The sequence below is a fragment of the Muscardinus avellanarius genome (genome assembly GCF_963383645.1).
Source record: "Muscardinus avellanarius genome assembly, chromosome: 1".
NCBI lineage: Eukaryota > Metazoa > Chordata > Mammalia > Rodentia > Gliridae > Muscardinus > Muscardinus avellanarius.
In genome coordinates, this window is record NC_137786.1 from 167,617,389 (window position 1) to 167,636,554 (window position 19,166).

Sequence of the window (19,166 nt, forward strand, 5' to 3'; positions counted from 1 at the left end):
GTCTGGGAGTGCAGCCCGGAGGAAGAAGGGCTTCCAGGAACCCCAGTACCACCAAAAAAAAAAAAAAATAACCCTTTAAGGCAAAGCCTATTATCATTTTTATTTTACATATGTCAAAACTGAGGCTTAAAAGTTAAGTAAATGTCTTAGGACACAGAGCAAGGAAGCACCAAGACCAAGGCTCAAATCTCCATCTGCATGATGGAAAAACGCATGCCCTTCATCACTATATCCTGTTGTCAATATCATAATGTCACCTGTTCAGTGACTAAAATCTATGTATATTTTTCAAAATTTTCAGTCACCAAATAAAAACCAACTAGGCCACCACTATTGAAACTATTTCTGTTTTTCCTACCAATACTTCCATCCTTTACTTAATTTTTGCATTTTGGTCTAAAAATTTCCCTTAGGTTTCTCAGAGATCAGGTATGCAGTTTATAGGTCTGTTAGCAAAGTTAGTCTCTGTAAACACACCTTGAGCATAACATTTTCTGGATCATTTCACTGACCACCTTAAAACCTGGAAAAGATACAATTTAATGAGTACGAGCCACTTCAGTCTTCCACTGATAACCTAATGAGCTGTGTACTTTCTGCACTCTGGGAAGAGAGACAATGAGCCTTGTCAGAAACACAGCTTTGTGGCACCTTATTATTTAATCTGGTTATTTTCTGGACATGGGGGCCTTTTCCATTGGTTTATAATCTCCTTGGCCACCAAATTCTGTTTTTCTGTTTTTTGTTTTTTGTTTTTTCTTAATAGAAGCATGTGTGAGTCCTGGCCACAAAGTCTGAGCTGCAATTTTTTAGAGGAAACACCCTTCCCATACACATATTAAACAACCGTATAGTATCATCAGTTGTTTTATATACTTATTACTTGGCACAAATAGTACCATCTTAAAATAAGTGCCCAGTCAAATATGTAAGATTTTTAAGGGATAGAGAGACATATAAATTCCTTTGCATTTTGCTTATTTTTTGACTGTTGTAGTATATTAAGATGATGAGATATACTGTCACCACTGAATTGAGCAAAAGACATATAATAATTACTCATACATAATTATATTACTTTGAAATTTTTATGTCTTTTTTACATGTATTCTGGGAAGTAGACCCTGTTCTAAAGGGAGAAAGAAGAGACTGCGTAAGCGGCACTTACGGACAGACACATTTTTCTTTTTCAGGAAGCCTGTGATTGAACTGGTGGTTTTGCTATGTGGAAGTTGTGTTAACTCTTTGTTATGTTAACTTTTTAAGCATCAGGTTTTTCTTTTCATCTTTAGGAAGGCCTAATTAGTAATGTCTACTTTATACAGCTATAGTGAAGATCATCTATGCAGCTTATGCTAAAAAAATCTATGACAAAGTACTCCCTAAATATGTGATCTGAAAGTGACAAATAGACGTTAGTTCTAGCATTTTTGTTATTTCTCAGTTATTAAGCGCTGCTGTCATTGACCGTGTTCTCCACATCTATAGTGCCTCTACATCCTCCCTCTTTGCATGCTTGTATTCATCTATGACTAGGTAGAATCGCTGGACCAAACTATATGAACATTATCAAGATTTTTGAAAGAAATTAAATCTCACAAATAGCCATTCGCATGTAGGTTTCAAGAGAACAGGGAAATCTTGTTTGTATTACAAGTGGTTAAGAGCATGGTCTCTGAAGCCGAGGTACCTTACTTTGAATTCTGCCTCTGGCACTTCTTAGATCAGTGACTTTAGACAAGTTTCTGGACCTCTTGGGGACAATGCTTCTCTTATCTGCAAAGTAAAGTTAATCATATTAGATGTCCCATAGGCTGCTGGTGCATTTAATTGTGCTGATATCTGCAAAATTCTTTGGAATAGCTCCTGGCATTTAATACAGACCTTAGAAATGTTTCCTATGACTATGATTATTACACTTATGATTTGCCACTGTATCTCTACAATATAAAACAGTGCCCAGCACATCATAGGTAAACATTTGGTCGGTGAATGAACACATGCAGGTACTGGACATATAAGAGGATTTAAGAGACTATCACTGATCTGGAAGAGAAATGCAACAACCTAAAGAGATGCTTATTGGAGAGCTTGCACTCAGCCTTCATAGACTAGTTACGTTCAACTCTCTCAAGTTCCAGGGCTCTTGTCTTGGACCATACCACCAAAGAATAACTGGCATGTAAAGTTTACATAACAATAGGAAACAAAAATACATAAGTAATAAAACTAGTAACATCAGGTATTATATGACTAAAGTACAGTACAGAGAATATGCACAGTAGTTCCTCCTTATCCACAGTTTCATTTTCTGTGGTTTCAAAGACCCTCAAGTCAACCATGGCCCAAAAATATTACAAGGAAAATTCTAGAAATAAGCAACTAATAAGTTTTAATTTGCATGTTATTCTGAGTAGTGTGATGAAGTCTCATACTATCTTGCTCTGTCCTACTCAGGAACTAAATCACCCCTCTGTATAGCATTTTCGTGCAGTATATACTACTGCTTACTAGTCATGGAGTTTACATATCAGTTATGAGATTGACAATAGTAGTATCACAGTGCTTGTGTTCAAGTAAGTCTTAGTTTACTTAAAAAATGGACCCCAGCCCAGCTGAGTGGTGCACAGCTTCAATTCTAGTACCTGGGAGGCTGAAACAGAAGAATTGCAGATTCAAGACCAGTGTCAGCAATATCACCAGATCCTCTATTGAGACCCTTGGAGGTAAAGACCCAGGATTCAAGTTCTAGTATACAAAAAAAGCACCCCAAAGCTGAAGAATAAAAGTGTGGCTGGCGATTTTATTACAGTATATTTTTATAATTGTTCTATGTTATTGTTCATCATTTTTTTTTGTGGTACTGGGGTTCCTGGAAGCCCTTCTTGAACCTCCGGGCTACACTCCCAGACCTATTTTATATTTTTGAAACAGGGTCTCTTACGCCAGCACGGCTGGCTTCGAACCTGCGCGATCCTCCTGTCTCCGCCTCCCAAGCGCGGGGATTACAAGCGTGCGCCACCACGCCCGGCGTTCATCATTTATTTTTTACTATGTTAAACTCTTCATATAAGTTGGATGTGGTGGCGCACGTTTATAATCCAGCATTTGGGAAGCGGAGACAAGAGGATCGTGCTTTGCGGACAACCTCAGCTACTTAGTGAGACCCTGTTTCAAAATAAAGAATAAAAACATTAGGGCTGAGAGGTGTAGCTTAGAGGTACAATGCCCCTGAGTTCCATCCCCAGTACCTCAATAAAAGCTCTTCATATATTTAATTTATAAATTAAACATAGTTATATATGTTTAGAAAAAAACATAAATATGTTATTTGTGTATAGGAAAAACATATATATATATATATATATATATATATATATATATATAATATGTATTATATATACAGTAATTATATAAATACCTAATTTTTAAAACCTTAATAATGTTTATATAATTTGATCCAGCAATTCGAAGTATATGATTTATTACAAAGAAATCACTAAAGTTGGTACAAATATAGAAAAAGGAAGCGTTGTTCCAAAATTTCTTACAGTTGCGAAATTAGAAGCAAACTAAATGTGCACTAGTAAGAGATTAGTTAAATCATTGTTATCAGCATGCAGCACCAGGCTCTGTGGAAAACAAAAAGTCATGTTGAATATTAATGTTATGGACAAAGCAATTCTAGGTTTCAAAAGCAGAATACAGAAAATGTGGACAATATGGTCACCATTTTTAAAGAAATATACCCAAATAGGGAGGTTATAAATGATTTTTTATTTCCTTTTCTCTTTTATATTTTTACATCATACTTTTATTGATGAATTATAATTATACATCATACTGAGGTATAGAGTGATAGGAATATATTTGTACACAACACGAGTTGCATTTCCCTTAGGATCCCACCCCCCTCCTTCCCTGTACATGTCACTGAGATTGGCATTGCTAATCTCATAAACATACATAGCATTACTTAAAATGTTATCTTCTTTATGTCTCTACCCCCACCCTCCCTTTCTTAAAACCCTTCTATCACTCAGTTGGAGCCTCTGATACTCTGAGGTCTGTTTTGTTTCCCATTTTCTATCTAGCTTCTTATAAATGAGAGAAAGCATACAGCTATTTGTTTTCTGAAAATGGCAAGTTTTGCTTAGCATAATATTGCCAATTTTCATCATTTTCCTGCAAATGACATACTTTTGTTCTTCTTTATGGCTGAGTAAAATTCTGTATTTGTATATGCTACAGTTTTGTGATGCATTCACCTGTTAATAAGCACCTAGGCTGGTTCCATAATTTGGCTATTGTGAATTGTGTTGCTATAATTATGAATATACATGTATTGCTATAATATCCTGGCTTCAATTTCTTTGGAAAGATACCCAGGACAGGTATAAGATGTTCTTCTGTTTCCGGTCTTCTACAAAACTTCCATACTGATCTCCATACAACTGTAGTAATTTGAATTTCTACCAATGGTGTATCCAAGTCCCTATTACCCTATATCCCCACATTTGTTATTTGTTTTCCTGATAATTTCCATTCTAACTGGAGTCAGATAAAATTTCAGGGTGGTTTTAATTTGCATTTCTGATTGCTTCCAATCTGCACGATCCTCCTGTCTCCACCTCCCAAGCGTGGGGATTACAAGCGTGCACCACCAGGCCCGGCATAATGTTTCTTTTTTTTTTTTTTTTTTCGGGTCTGGGGATGAAACCCAGGGGCATTTGACCTCTGAGCTACACCCTCTGCCCTATTTTTTATTCTTTATTTTGAAACCGGGTCTCACTGAGTTGCAGAAGGCTTCACTAAGTAGCTGAGGTTGTCCGCGAACTGCGATCCTCCAGGTCTCAGCCTCTCAAATGCTGGGATTACAAACGTGCGCCACCACGCCCGGCTATGTTTCTTTTTTAAAGCTCGTTGTATACCCTAAATATTAGTCCTTCATTAGAGGAGCAGCTGACAAATATCTTTACCCACCCCATAGGTTCTCTCTTCAGATGCTTGGTGTTTTTCTTTGCTGCCCAAAATCTTTTTAACTTCATGCCATCTCATTTATAAGTTCTTGTTTTAATTTTCTGAGCTTTGAGGATCTTATTGAGAAAGGATCTACCAGTACCTATATGTTGGAGTATTGGTCCTCTGGGTTTTTTTTTAAGGAAAAACATTTTACCCTTTGTTTCTTCTTTCTACAAATACTATTCTGATTTCTACTGTAATATGTAACTTCCTCATAAAGAAAGGCAGAAGTGACCTTGTTTTATAACATCAATGACCTGTACCTTACCTGCTTTGGCTGTTTAATTTATCTGTGCTATCCAAGTATGACATAGATAATGAACTAATCACTGCAATTTATCCTTTAAAGATCATAATTCTGGATATCTTCCTGTCCAAATGGTTTAACCCCAGTATTGATTTCCCCCCTTTCAGGTAAACAACTACAGTTTAGAAGAAGTGACACATGAAGAGGCGGTAGCAATTTTGAAGAACACATCTGATGTAGTTTATCTAAAAGTTGGCAAACCCACCACCATTTACATGACTGATCCTTATGGTCCACCTGATATTACTCACTGTAAGTACCGTGTTCAGTGTCAGCTTTTAATAGCGTGGCAAGTGAACAAAACTGGGATTGTAGAAAGCCATCTTCAAAGTCCTATGCTTGCACTTTGACACTTGTCCAGCTTCTGGAAATCCTTCAGAAAATATTCTGCACTTTCACCCCATACTGCCTTGCAAGGCCTTAGCTAATATTTTGACATCTTGAAGGATTGGCTGGTCTACCACTGAGGAATGCTCAGTGGTATATATTGTAGAGAATGTGATTACAAGAGTGTAGGGGGCAACACATTCCATTGAACTATTTCTCAGCCTCCTAGAGCATGAACACTTTGGTTGTTTGTTACTAGAGGCTGAACCCAGAGGCATTCTACCTCTGAACTATGCCTCCAGCCCTAGTATATATAAATATATATATATTTTTACTTTTAAAACAGGGTCTCACTTCATTGCTGACCATCTCACTAAAAGACTGGCCTCAAACCTGTGATCCTCCTGTCTCAGCCTCCCAACTACTGGGATTACAGGCACATGCCACCAGGCCCAGCTAAGCATGATCATTCTTTTGCCATAATATTCTTTCTAATTCAGATACATATAGTAATATGTTAGAAAAGAGGGTGGGCAAAACAAACCACAGATAGCTCTATACTTCTTCTTGAGGAAGGACTGGAATGATGAAGTCATGTTCTTTAAACATCATCATAGCTCTTACCTTTGCCTGAATTTGTTATATTGCAGGGAAAAAGAGAAAATAATCAGTCACACTTAACAATAGAAGTAGATTGGGAGGGACTTCAATTAACCTCAGGTGCTATTATGGGGTGCTCACAAAATTCAGTGCTACATATACCTCATATTTCTTCTTAATGGGTTAGCAAGAACCTTATCTAAAGCTCTGTCTCGCCGGGCGTGGTGGTGCATGCTTGTAATCCCCACGCTTGGGAGGCTGAGACGGGAGAATCGCACAGGTTCAAAGCCAGCCTCAGCTACTTAGTGAGGCTCTCAGCAACTTAGTGAGACCCTGTTTCCAAACAAAATATAAAACAGTTCTGGAGTATAGCCCCCCCAAAAAATAAATAAAGCTCTGTCTCTTGGAACTAAATTTAGACATAGTTCATTTTTTCAATGTGTAGTTTTATTGATGCAAATAGCCTTGCTCCTTCTAGAATTTTGAGAGATCAGTTGTGTCTGTAACTCAGAATCTCTTCAAGACGCCATTCGTTAGTGCTATATTCTTAAGCAAGCTTATTGGCCTCTCTTAGATTTAGATGCTTCTCTTGAGAGAAATTTAAGGGTTGAGTAATTTTGTTACTTGCCCATTACATTAACTATTACTTTTCTTAGGGATGACTCTAAAATGGCTTACTCTCAAAATATGTTTGGTTTGTAAGCAGGCACTAAGCTAAAAACAGTATTACATTAGAAAAGGAAAGAGTTTTAATTTCAGAGTTTTTAAAACTGGATAAATTTAGAAAAATATCAGCCTTGAGGGTCTGTGAACCATTTCATGAAGGGCAGATAAGATCAGTGTCAAAGAGGAAAAAGAAAGCAAAAGTTTCTACTCAATCTGAGAAATATGTACTGAGTAAATATGCATGAAATACCTTGTAAGGTGATAAGTGAGATACAGAGGAGATATAATCATGGTCTTCAAGGAATTTGGTTGGAAGGTAAGCTAACTCAGATATATAAGTAGCAGCAATTTGGCAGAATCAGAGAGATGTATATTCCATAGAAATATAAAAATAAATTTTCTTCGGAGACTTAAGATAGGGAGATATATCATCTGTCTTTGAAAGATTAGAAAAAAAATCTATAAACAGAGAGTGGCATCAGAATTGTACTTTGAAGAATGGTGAGATTTCTACATTTAAGCTGGGGTAAGAGACATAAATGGAAGATGGTACAGGGGAACAAAGGTACAGATAATCAGAAAGCACAGGCTTTATGTGAGGACCGCAGTATTTGCGATCAACTTTTAAAGAATGGCAAAGAGAAGAGTTTATAATAATTTCAAGACAATATAAAAATGGCAATTTAAGCAAGATAACAACGGATCAGAGCTGAATTTTGGGAGAGTCTATTTCATAATTATGGAACCAGCCTAGGTGTCTATCAGTAGATGAATGAATTACAAAACTGCATTACATCACACAGTGGAATTTTACTCAAACATAAAGAAGACCAAAATTATGTTATTTTCAGGAAAATGTATGAAGTTAGAAAATATGCTAAGGGGAAGTAGCTATTCACAGAAAGATAGGGGGTATTATGTTCAATAAGAATTACCACTACCAAATTTAATAAGAATTCTGAGTACCTAAATAAACAATCATTAAAATAAATAAATAAATAATAAAAATAGATAAATTAAGGAAGAGGAGTGGAAAAGAAAGACTAGAGTTCTTGGCCTTTCCAAGATAAGAGCATAGCATATTTAGGGACAAAGTTTTATACAAGATATCATTTCTTAGGAGCTTTGCTTTTGATGATTGGATATTATTTGTATGAAAAGGATGTATGTGAGCTTTGCAATTAAAAAGCTAAAATTTTTATTTCAGTAGAAAATTATCGTTCTGAAAATATATATGTTGGATCTCTCCTCTTATTCATTTAATTATACTAGCTGATGTTACATATACAACTGTTATTATATCTTTCTCATTGTAAAGGTCACCATGAACGTATATATATTAAACACAAACAGATAGCAGCTCTCCCCTGTTGTGGAAGCAAGAAAATCCTTGTCATATAAAAAATCTATTTTTAACATATCCTTTGAAGTATAGCATGACAAATTAAATCACCCATATAACAGGCTTTGTTTATTTTTTTTTTCTTCTCCCTCTTTCTCTAGCTTATTCTCCACCAATGGAAAACCATTTACTCTCTGGAAACAATGGCACTTTAGAATATAAAACCTCCCTGCCGCCCATCTCTCCAGGAAGGTACTCACCAATTCCAAAGCACATGCTTGTTGAAGATGACTACACCAGGTCAGATATGTTTGTTGGTTATTTGGGTTTGCCATCATGACCATGAAGAAATCACATTTGCCTAACATGTCAACTGTTGTTTGGGGACTAAAGCTTCTGAGTGCCATTCAAAATAAGTATAGTTTTTCCTCAACTGGAAATATGCAAAAACTTGTAAACATGTCTTATTGTCCTCTGTTAGGAAGCAAAATCACAACTCCTTTGAGAAGAAATAGAAAAATACACTTAACTACCACTTTGGGGCCTATTTAGATTCTCTATATCTGATCATGGTTTGAGCTTTACAGGTATAGTATAAGACAGGTGATGTTATTTGAAGAGAGAAGATAGTGCTGAGGTTCTATGAGAAGGAATATTGTACCAGTCATATCTGTTATGGTTAAAGATGATGTTATGGTTTAAAAAGATGATGCGGTGAAAGATGAATATTACCATTTGGGGGTAAGGGTTACTATTTAGGGGAACTGTCCCCAAGGACCTTTGTTAGACCCCTGGGAATAATTCCTCCAAACAGAAAAACCACAGGTTCTTGTTCTGAGCTAAGGATAAATATGCAATAGCCCTGACTCTTGATGAAGATTTAAAGAAGTTTATTGAAAAGACAGAAATACAGAAGACAGTTACAGCCTCATATGTAACATGAGGGGGTGTTTTGAACAAAATCACTGAAGTACAAAACACGAAACAGACTTTTTATACACATGACATCCTCCATCTTGTTTCACGTAATTCAGAGCTAGTAAAAATCCCTGTAAAGTTTCTCCCCTTACTTTTCCTGCCCAGGTGTCTCCTTTCAGGAAAGTCCACTCCCACCTCCCATCCTAATAGATTATCCAATTATATAAACCTGTCTTTAGAATGAGGAAGTCCTAGTTCCCCTCTCCTATCAACTTGACTTGCTAATTACCTTTAACTAGGTTAATTTACATTAGAATAGTTGCCTGCTTCTTGGCAGAAACCAAGTCCTTTCACAGATCTGCCCCTCACAAATTTTTGAAATATATTTATTAATAATCAGAGCTTTCTCAAATTTTCCTAGGCCATTCCCAATACTGGTACAATATCCATCTTGTTGGTGGAGGTCAGAATTGAAACTCTGTTCCTTTGACTCATAACCCCATGTTCTTGCTGCCAGTGGCCACCTAGTGTCAAATGAAATTTGGACAACAACCCTCCCTCTAGTGCAATAACTATATGTAAAAAGGAAAGGTAGGAATTTAACTCCATATGGTTTAAAATTAATTTGCCCTGTTAATTCCAAAGGGGAACATGGCAGTAGTCTATGAACACAAATCTGTATATACTACTAATCCCCCAGGTAAAGCCATATCTAATACTCCTTTGAAAAAGTAAGTTTGATAGTCCACAAAAAAGACCAACATACTTTACTTAAATGGTCACCAATAAAGATTCTATAGTTTTGAATTATTAATAAATTAATGAAATTAGGGTTTGATAAATAATAATAAATGTTACATATTTTACTTTAAATGTTTTGGTTTCAAAGTAATATATCTTTATTACACTTAGTAAAGAAATGCAAAGATTAAGAGACAAAAATCTTCCTCAAACCCCCTCCAGAGGAACCTGTCTTGAGGTGCTCAGTGTGACAGCTTATCATGAATCTTTCATAACTTCTTCATACTAATAGAAAGACGTATAAGTGCATACTCAGATATAGGTGGGAATCAACAGTGATTTTTGTAAAATGAGCTCGTATTTTGCACATTGCTCTGCAATTTAGTTTTCTCCTTGAATGATACCACCCCAACAAAAATGAGAATACATATAGATGTATGTGCATTTTTTTGTGTATAAAAGTGATAGAAATGAATTGTTTGTGCTTTATATCTTGCCTATCTAATTGAAGCCATTTGTCAGAGTTTAAAAATGTAGAGCAGACTTCCTGCTGGGGCATGTGCGTTCTTTGGCCTTTCCGTTCTTTCGTATATCTTTTTAAACGATTAAGCATTTTCCATTTATTTTGCAATATCAGGTTTGCTGAAGTAGCTTGTTATATCTTTAGCCAAGAAATAGAGTGCTTGGAATCTGAAAATGTGCATCTCTGGTATAAATCAAATATAAATTTCTTTCTAGGCTGAAATGTCTGATCTTTATGCTCTCAATTAAAATGAGGTCTGCAGCAAAGATAATCCTCGTGGCACTGTCAAGAACTGTGTAAATATGGGCACCATTTATCCATCAGAGCAATGATCTATGTGCTCTTAAATTATCACTAATATTTGATATAATTTTAATTTAAAAATTTCATTTAATCTTACAATGACCCATAATAAACTAACATTTATGATAGCTTCTTTATAATCCAGACACTTTCCTAGCTGTTTTACATACATGATTCACTTAATCCTCCCCCAAATCGAAAGGCCTTCTTTCCCATTTTCAAGATGAAGAAGTTCAAGAGAGTAAAGTAAAGAGGTTAAGGAAAGTATTTATGGTCACATGGTCTTTAAGTGGAAAAACTGAGTTCCCTAACAATCTTAAAACCCTGAAAATTGGAAAAAATTTAAATTCCCTCTTTAATTTCAAAGTGAAAGTGAAGACATGTAGAATTGTGCTTATCATAAAAATATGTGGCTAGAAAGGGATCTGAGAATATTGGTGAGCTCAAAAGAAAATTAGTCTAGGGGGTTGAAGCCTACCACTAAAGCTGTAGAACCCTGAGAAATCACTGAACCTCTGTAAGCCTCAGTTTCCTCTTCTGTACAGGAAAGAGCTACTAATTCTATCTTCACAGATTGTCTTAATGATTAAATGGGATAATAGATGCAAAGAACGTAGTGTCTGGCACATAATAAATACACAATGAATGTTATCTATTTACAGTATAGTACCTATACTTAAGATAATTCCTAATCCCTTTCAGATGTCTCGAGGAATGTTCTTGCATATGGTATTCTGGGAATAGAATCAACTTCTTCCTACAGTGAATATGCTCAATATCTTCCTTCCTTCCCCTGATTGTTCCTCTGTTTTTCTGCAAGATAGTCTTACTAATAACTCTGCATAAGACCTTTACAATTGGTGCCTGGCCAGCTGGTACAGTAAACAAGATCATTTCACACTCTGCCCCAGTATTGCCCATGTCCTCTCTCATATCCTCTGTCCTGTGGGCATTACCAGGGAACTCAGAGATGTTTGATCAGAGACAAATTCACAACCTCATTCATTCATATTAATAAAGATTTCCTATTAGATAATGGACACTGCCCTAGAAATGCAAGCTTGATTAAGAAACAGCACCTATGAACTCTTAAATTGGGGAAGAGATACATGTAAGCCAGTGGATTCCCCAATTTGCTGGTTTCCTAATTTCATAGACCCTACTCCAGAAAGCTTTCTACAAAGCTTAATTTATTTATTATTTCAAAATCTTGAGATTATATCTTCTAGTGTTAAAATATCTTTTCTTTTGTAAAAGAATTATGGTAGCCAATACCAGTTATTTATTATGTTCTTACTTAGAAAACAAAAGTTGGTAACTTTATATAAGTCTTCATATTTTTAAATGTCAAAGGTTTTTGCATAAAATTTCTAAGTTTGGGAACTATGAACAGAAACCAAAAAAAAAACTATATCACTTAAATTAAATGCTCTTATGTAACTCTAAGAGAGAGCACTAACACCATAGGAGGCACTCAGAAAATATTTATAAATGAGTTTGAGTTTTTTGTTTTGTTTTGTTTTGTTTTGTTTTTTCGGTACTGGGGGTGGAACCCAAGGGATTTTCTACTTTGGACTGTACTCCCAGATCTATTTTATATTTTATTTGGAAAGGGTCTCACTAAGTTGCCAAGAGCCTCACTAAGTAGCTGAGGCTGACTTTGAACCTGCGTGATCCTCCTGTCTCAGCCTCTCAAGCCCTGGGATTACAAGCATATGCCACCAGGCCCGGATGAGTTTGAGTTTTTTCATAAGTGACATAGGAATTGTAAGACCCCCGCTAAGGGGAGACCCTCAATCAACCTCGGGATAAGCGACGTCAAGTACCACGAGAGACTTTATTTTCCTTGATGCAAAAGCAAAAGGTAAAAGTTTATTAAGGAGCCAGTGCACTGGGGCCGACTCATATAGGAGTTCGGCCCCGAGCCACTGAAACTGGGGGTATTTATAGGGAAAAGACTACTAGTTAGGGGGGTTTGGGCTAGATTGCATGCGTTTACAGAAAATTACAGAATCATTTGAAAAGTACATTCTGTAGTCAAGTGTTAGATAAAATACCAGGTGTAGTCAGTAAGCTCCCGGGTCAAGGCGCTCTGACCCAGACAGTATAGATAAGATGGGGTGGGCTTATCGCATATTTTACATTCCTAAGCTGTAAGCTGCAGTAAAATATACTTTTCTTTTTAACTATTAGCTGGCTGCTAGGGGCTTATGATTTTTTCTTCTAAATGGAGCCTTTCAGAATAACCTATGATATCAAATAAAGTTTTAAGAAAAAAATGACTAGCAATTGAACTTGAAAACTCTGTAGGTAGTGGTCAGAGTCAAATTATAAAAAAAATTCATTTGTATTAACAGATATCTTGTAAAACTTCACAGAAGAATGTTAAAAATGATTGCAAACTTTAAGCTGGGCATGTTGACACATGCCTGTAATTCCAATATTTGGGAGGCTGAGACAGGATTGCAGATTTTAAACCAGCCTCAGCAATTTAGCAAGACTCCCAGCAACCTTGCATGTGTCTGTTTCAAATAAAAATATAAAAATGGCTAGGGGTATAGCTCAGAGGTAGAACACCTCTGAGTTCAATCCCCAGACCACAGACACAAAAAAGGATTGCAAATGTTAAGCTGGACATGTGGCACGTGCCTATAACTTCAGTACTTGGGAGGCTGAGATAGGAGGATCACAGGTTCAAAGCCTTGCAAGACCCTCAAGAACTTAGACCCTGTTTCAAAATAAAATAGGGCTAGGAATATAGCTCAGAGGCAGAATGCAATTAGGTTCAATCCTCAGTACAAAAAATATATAAATAAAAGATAAAAATAAAAAATTGCAAATGTTTCGGTTTGAAATATAAGATTTGTAAAATAATGTTATAGCTATTTTTAAACTATTTTAATGAGCCAGGTGCAGTGGTTTATGCCTGTAATCCTAGTACTTAGAAGATTGAGACAGGAGGAGCATAGTTTTCAGGCCAGCACATGGTAACTTAGTGAGATCATATTTCAAAATAAAAATAAAATAGGGCTAGGGAGGTAGCTCAGATATAGTTCAATACCTAGTACCACAAAATTATAATTTTTACTTAAATTTATATACATAAATTATCTTTAGGTCCCTTTTTTAATATGTAATCTACCTATAAGGTTAAAAATACATAAAGTAGTAAAAATAAAAAGGTCACCATTACTGTATACCATTCACATTAAGTAATTTTATGTTGTATTGTCTATATGATATTCTTGATTTTCATAATAGCAAAAATGCTTAAAAATTTTGCTTCATACCATACAGAAAATAAATCAAAATTAGAATTCAGATATGTTTGTCTTCAGGGGTATTATTTCCACATTCCCATCCTTCATCTCATACATCCAGGAGAAATATTGGATTATGAGAACAAGTCACCTTATCTCTGTGAACTTTGATTTTCTCATCTTTAGATTAGAGATAAAGGATCTTATAATTTCCTCAAGGAATTATAAAACTTTAATATGTGAATATGATTTTGCTATTTTTAGAAAGCTATATAAATTTATTATATAATAATTTATTATAATAACCTATTATAATCATTCATAAGAAATGCTTAAGCAAAATTCTTAGCACAGAAGAAGAGCTAAGTCAGTGTTGGCTGCCTTTATGCAGATGACAATGGAAGCATGATTATTATAAAATTGTTATTTTTTACATTTTATTATAATAACTTTATTATTATCCTAAAGTCATAGTGAATGTATGTTTGAGGCCTACTTTGTATTCTCCTAGAATAGAAAATGTGAAATTCAAATAGTCCTAAGTGCTATAAGGAAAGCAAAATATTTATTGGCCATTTGTATTTCTTCTTTTGAGCATTATCTATTCAGTTTAACTTGCCCATTCAATGTTAAGTTTTTTATACACTTTGTATATTCTAGATATTATTCCTCTATCAGAGAAGCAGCTGGCAAATATCTACTCCCATTTTATAGGCTTTCTCTTTAGACTTTTGATTGTTTTCTTTGCTACACAAAAGCTTTTTAATTTCACATCAGCCTTTTATCAATTCTTGTTTAATTTCCTAAGCTTTGGGGGTCTTATTGAGGAAGATTCTACCAGTACTTGTATGTTGGAATGTTGGTCCTATGTCCTCTTTCAGTAATTACAAAGTTTCTGGTCTAACAAAAGAAACCTCAAACGTAGGAGTGGAAATTCCAATGGAGAATAGAGAGAGGCTTGAGGTGGTTGGAAAAGGGGGGATGGAGAAGTAAAGAAAGTAACACCTTATTTATTTATTTGTTTGTTTGTTTATTTGTTTATTTTGTGAGTCTAGGGATGGAACCCAGGGGCATTTGACCTACGAGCTACATCCCCTGCCCTATTTTTTATTCCTTATTTTGAAACCGGGTCTCACTGAGTTGCAGAGGGCCTCACTAAGTAGCTGAGGCTGTCCGCGAACCACGATCCTCCAGTCTCAGCCTCTCGAATGCTGTGATTACAAGCATTTGCCACCACGCCCAGCTAGAAAGTAACACTTTAGATAATGCTATGTACATATATGAAATTACCAATATCAATTTCAATGACTTGTTCAGGGAATTGGAGGGAGAGGGCTGGAATCTAGAAGAAAATGCACCTAGCATTGTGTGCATGTGTATTCCTGTTACTCTATTCCTCCATATGCTGCATAATTGCAATGCATCAATAAGAGTATATATATGAAAGTAAACAAAATATCTGGGCATAATGGAGCATGCCTATAATCCCAGTACCTGTGAGACTGAGACAGGGATATCACAAGTTAGGAAAGTAAAAGATCCTTTATTTACGCCTAATCTAAAGATGAGAAAATCAAAGTTCACAGAGATAAGGCCAGCCTCAGCAACTTAGTGAGACCCTCAGTGACTCAGCAAGACTCTGATTCAAAACAGAAAATAAAAGAGGACTTGGGGTGTAGCTCAGATAAAGAATGCCCCTGGGTTCAATCTCTAGTACCACACACACACAAATAAAATAAAATCCTGTGAGAGTGATGGGAAGAGAATAACACAAGGCAGGATAAGTCAAGAGCACCTCTCAGAAGAGATAGCATTGAAATTGATACCTGAATAAAAATAAAGTGGTGATAAAGAGATCAGAGAAACAAATGCTCCAAAAAGAGGGAATAGCAAAGGCAAAGTCACTGAGCTAGGGATAATGGTAGCATGTTCCAGGAAGTATAGAAGTCCATCTTGGCTAAAATGAGGAGAATGTTTGGACAATTAGGTTGATAGCAGCAGGAGGAGCCAGATGACGTAGGATTTTGTAGGTAATGATCAAGTGTAAGTTTAGTCTTACATGCATCGGAATCCATCGAAAAGTACTAGTCGGGAAAATGACATGATCTGATTTATGTTTTTTATTTTATTTTTTTGCTATACTGGGGATTGAACTCAGGGACATTCTAACTCTAAGATACACCCCCAACCTTATTTTCTTTTTGTTTTGAAACAGGATCTCACTAGGTTCATGAGTCTCACTACTTGCTGAGGCTGTCCTTGTACTGAGATCCTCCTGTCTTAGCCTCCCAAGTACTAGGATTCCCAGCTTGGTTTATGTTTTTTAAACAATACTCTGGCCAATGTGTAGAGAAACAAAAGACCAAGGAAGAAAAGAGGGAAGAGACTATGACAATGGAAACGGGCAAAAGTAGCAAAAGATGAGCAGAAACACGGAGGGCAGGGTTCATCGTTTCTAGATGTTCTACCTACAGAGCCCGCTTCAGTCAGGCTCTTGTTTTATGACTGACCATGTTTCCACTTCTCATACCTCATGAAGTTACCTGTCAGGAACAACACAAGGTTTTGTCACCTATAGTTACTGATGTTTTTTTCATTTTTTCTTAGTACCTAACTTTGTAGATCAGAACTAGTTGAAGGCTACACTACTGTTTCTCAAATGTTTCTAACCATATGCCTTTCAGCCTTAGATAATGAACTTTTTCTCCTGAGCATCCAGAGAAAACATGGAGCTTTATTTCTGAGCATAAAACAGAAAATCTTGTATTTTCTCACAAAACCTTTATAATGTAAAAATACTTTGGTAGCGAACTAAGTTTTTTATCCAAAATCTTAGAAATTGACACTCAAAGTGGTTTATGTATTTATTTTGTTGTTGTTGTTTGTTTGTTTGTTTGTTTTTGGTACTAGCAATTGAACTCAAAGGTGTTCTACCCTTGAGCTATATTCTGAGCTCTAATTCTTTATTTTGAAACATGGTATTACTAACTTGCTGAGGGCCTTGCTGAATCACTAAAGCTAGGATCCTCTTGTCTCAGCCTCCCAAATACTGAGATTACAAGTGTATACCACCACCATGCTGAAACAAAAGTGAGATTTTTTTTCATTGTTTTTTGTTTTTGTTTTTCCTTAAGAGATATTTGTAGTCTCTGGAAAATTTCAAACAGCACAGATGCATATGAGTACCCAGATTTCAGAAGCACTGAACTAAATTACACACACTTGTCTATTACCAATTGTGTTTTACAAAAATGATCCTTAATAATGGCTCAAACCTTATGATCTCCTTTACAAACAAATGCTCAAGGAGTCAGATAAATTGTGTCAGAGTAAAATATGGACATGTTCTAGCCTCTCTTCTTTTATCTTTGTTTTTTCCTGGTACTGGGAATAGAACCCAGGGCCATTCCAACTCTGAGATAAAACCCCCAGCCCTATTTTTACTTTTTATTTTGAAACACTGTCTCGCTAAGTTGCAGAGGATCTCACTAAATAGCTGAGGCTGTCTATGAGCCACCATCCTACTGTCTCAGCTTCCCAAGTACTAGGGTTACAAGCATGTGCCCCCATGCCGGGCTTCTTTTATCTTATGTTTAGTAATTTAAGACATAAGACCAACATCTCTTGATGAATTGGATGTTTCTTTTTACATAGTAAAGAAATATTTTCCTATATTCTTTTAACCAAATATAGCTGAAAAAAAGTACGCACTTTAAGCAGACAACTGATACTGCTTTAGAATTATGATTCATATAGCAAAATGATTTGGTGCAGAGGCTCTAGAAGCATCTCGCTTGGATTTGAATCCTACCATGAACGCTTTCTAGCTGTGTGTCCTTGGACGAGTTATGTAACTGCCCTTTGCTTTGACTTCCTCCTTTACAAAAGGAGCAGAAGGATACGTTCCACCATATAGGTTTATTCTGACAATAAGCTGAATTAATATATGTACAAAGTTTAGAAATAAGAAAGCACTTGATAAATATTAGCTGTTAATATTATTAAAAAGAAGGATTTTAGAGTAAACTATTCCCCCTTGGTAAACATCTTCCAATTATTTATTAAAATGTAGCCAACAATAGTATGCAACTTCTGAAACATTATAACCTACATGTACACTTTTTCAATTTATCTTGCACAGCATATTAGAACATTTTATTACAGAAAGCAATATAGTTTGAATGCTCTATTTAGAACCTTTATTTCATGACTACAGTGAATATCTAGTATGACCTGAAATAAAAAGTAATACAGGATTTAGTGAAACTAAATATGGGATAAGCCAGTTTATCAGTCTGACTTCTTTGACTAAATACATCTGTCCTCTAGTCAATGTGTTGATATTATCCTTATTTTTCTTCACTGTCGCCTTCAATAACTAATACTATGTAAATTTCTTTTCAAAAAATATCCAGCAAAATGTGGTGGCACACACTTGTAATCTCAGTTCTTGAGAGACTGAGACAGGAGGATGGTTGGTTCAAGACCAGAAGGTCATAACTAAGCAAAACCCTCTTCAAAAACAAAAAATGAAGTAGGGCTCATTTAAAAATATAAAATAAGGATGTAGCTCAGTGGTAAAATGCTCCTAGCTTTAATCCTCAGTCCTACACATACACATATGTGCATACACACAAACACACACACACACACACACACACGCACATACTTTTTTATATTCTGCAAACATGGCATCAGGCTCCCCACAGTCTTTAAAAAGCTCATTATAAAACTTAACCAAATTAAACATTCATAAACAAATGTCTTTGAATGATCTGTTTTGCCCTGTGCGGCATGCTTGATTTCTCCAATATAGAGTCATAATGCCTCCTCTGAAGCATGGTATTGTAATGGGAAGGGGGGGGGGGCAAAACTAGTGAGACAGATGGAGAATAGACCATTAAGGGAAAGCCTCAAGGGGAGTTTTTCCTTATTGATGATGACTCCACATAACCATTTAGGTTTACTTACATAAGCCATGACATATGATTGATAGAGCTACCCGGCTAGAAACAGAGAGAACATGCTAATGGGGAACCTGACAAATCTTAATTAAAGGAGGATATCCAAATATTTATTGAAAAGATGTTAAGCTATTGTTTGCTGTCAGAGAAATAAATTTAACGTTAGCAAAAAAAAAAACAGTAATGGGAATTT

The 19,166-nt window shown here is 35.8% G+C and overlaps 1 protein-coding gene across 20 annotated transcripts in view; it reads left to right on the forward strand.

The window, feature by feature from the left end:
• The window catches only part of DLG2 (discs large MAGUK scaffold protein 2), a gene marked incomplete at both ends in the record, with an annotated part of 2,113,672 nt that overhangs the window by 1,585,302 nt on the left and 509,204 nt on the right, over positions 1 to 19,166 (forward strand). For all 20 annotated transcript variants that reach the window (XM_080704556.1, XM_080704554.1, XM_080704555.1 and 17 more), the window contains 2 exons: positions 5,437 to 5,581; positions 8,426 to 8,564. In XM_080704556.1, the coding sequence (XP_080560682.1) occupies positions 5,437 to 5,581; positions 8,426 to 8,564 (284 nt within the window). The remainder of the gene's footprint in view (positions 1 to 5,436; positions 5,582 to 8,425; positions 8,565 to 19,166) is intronic.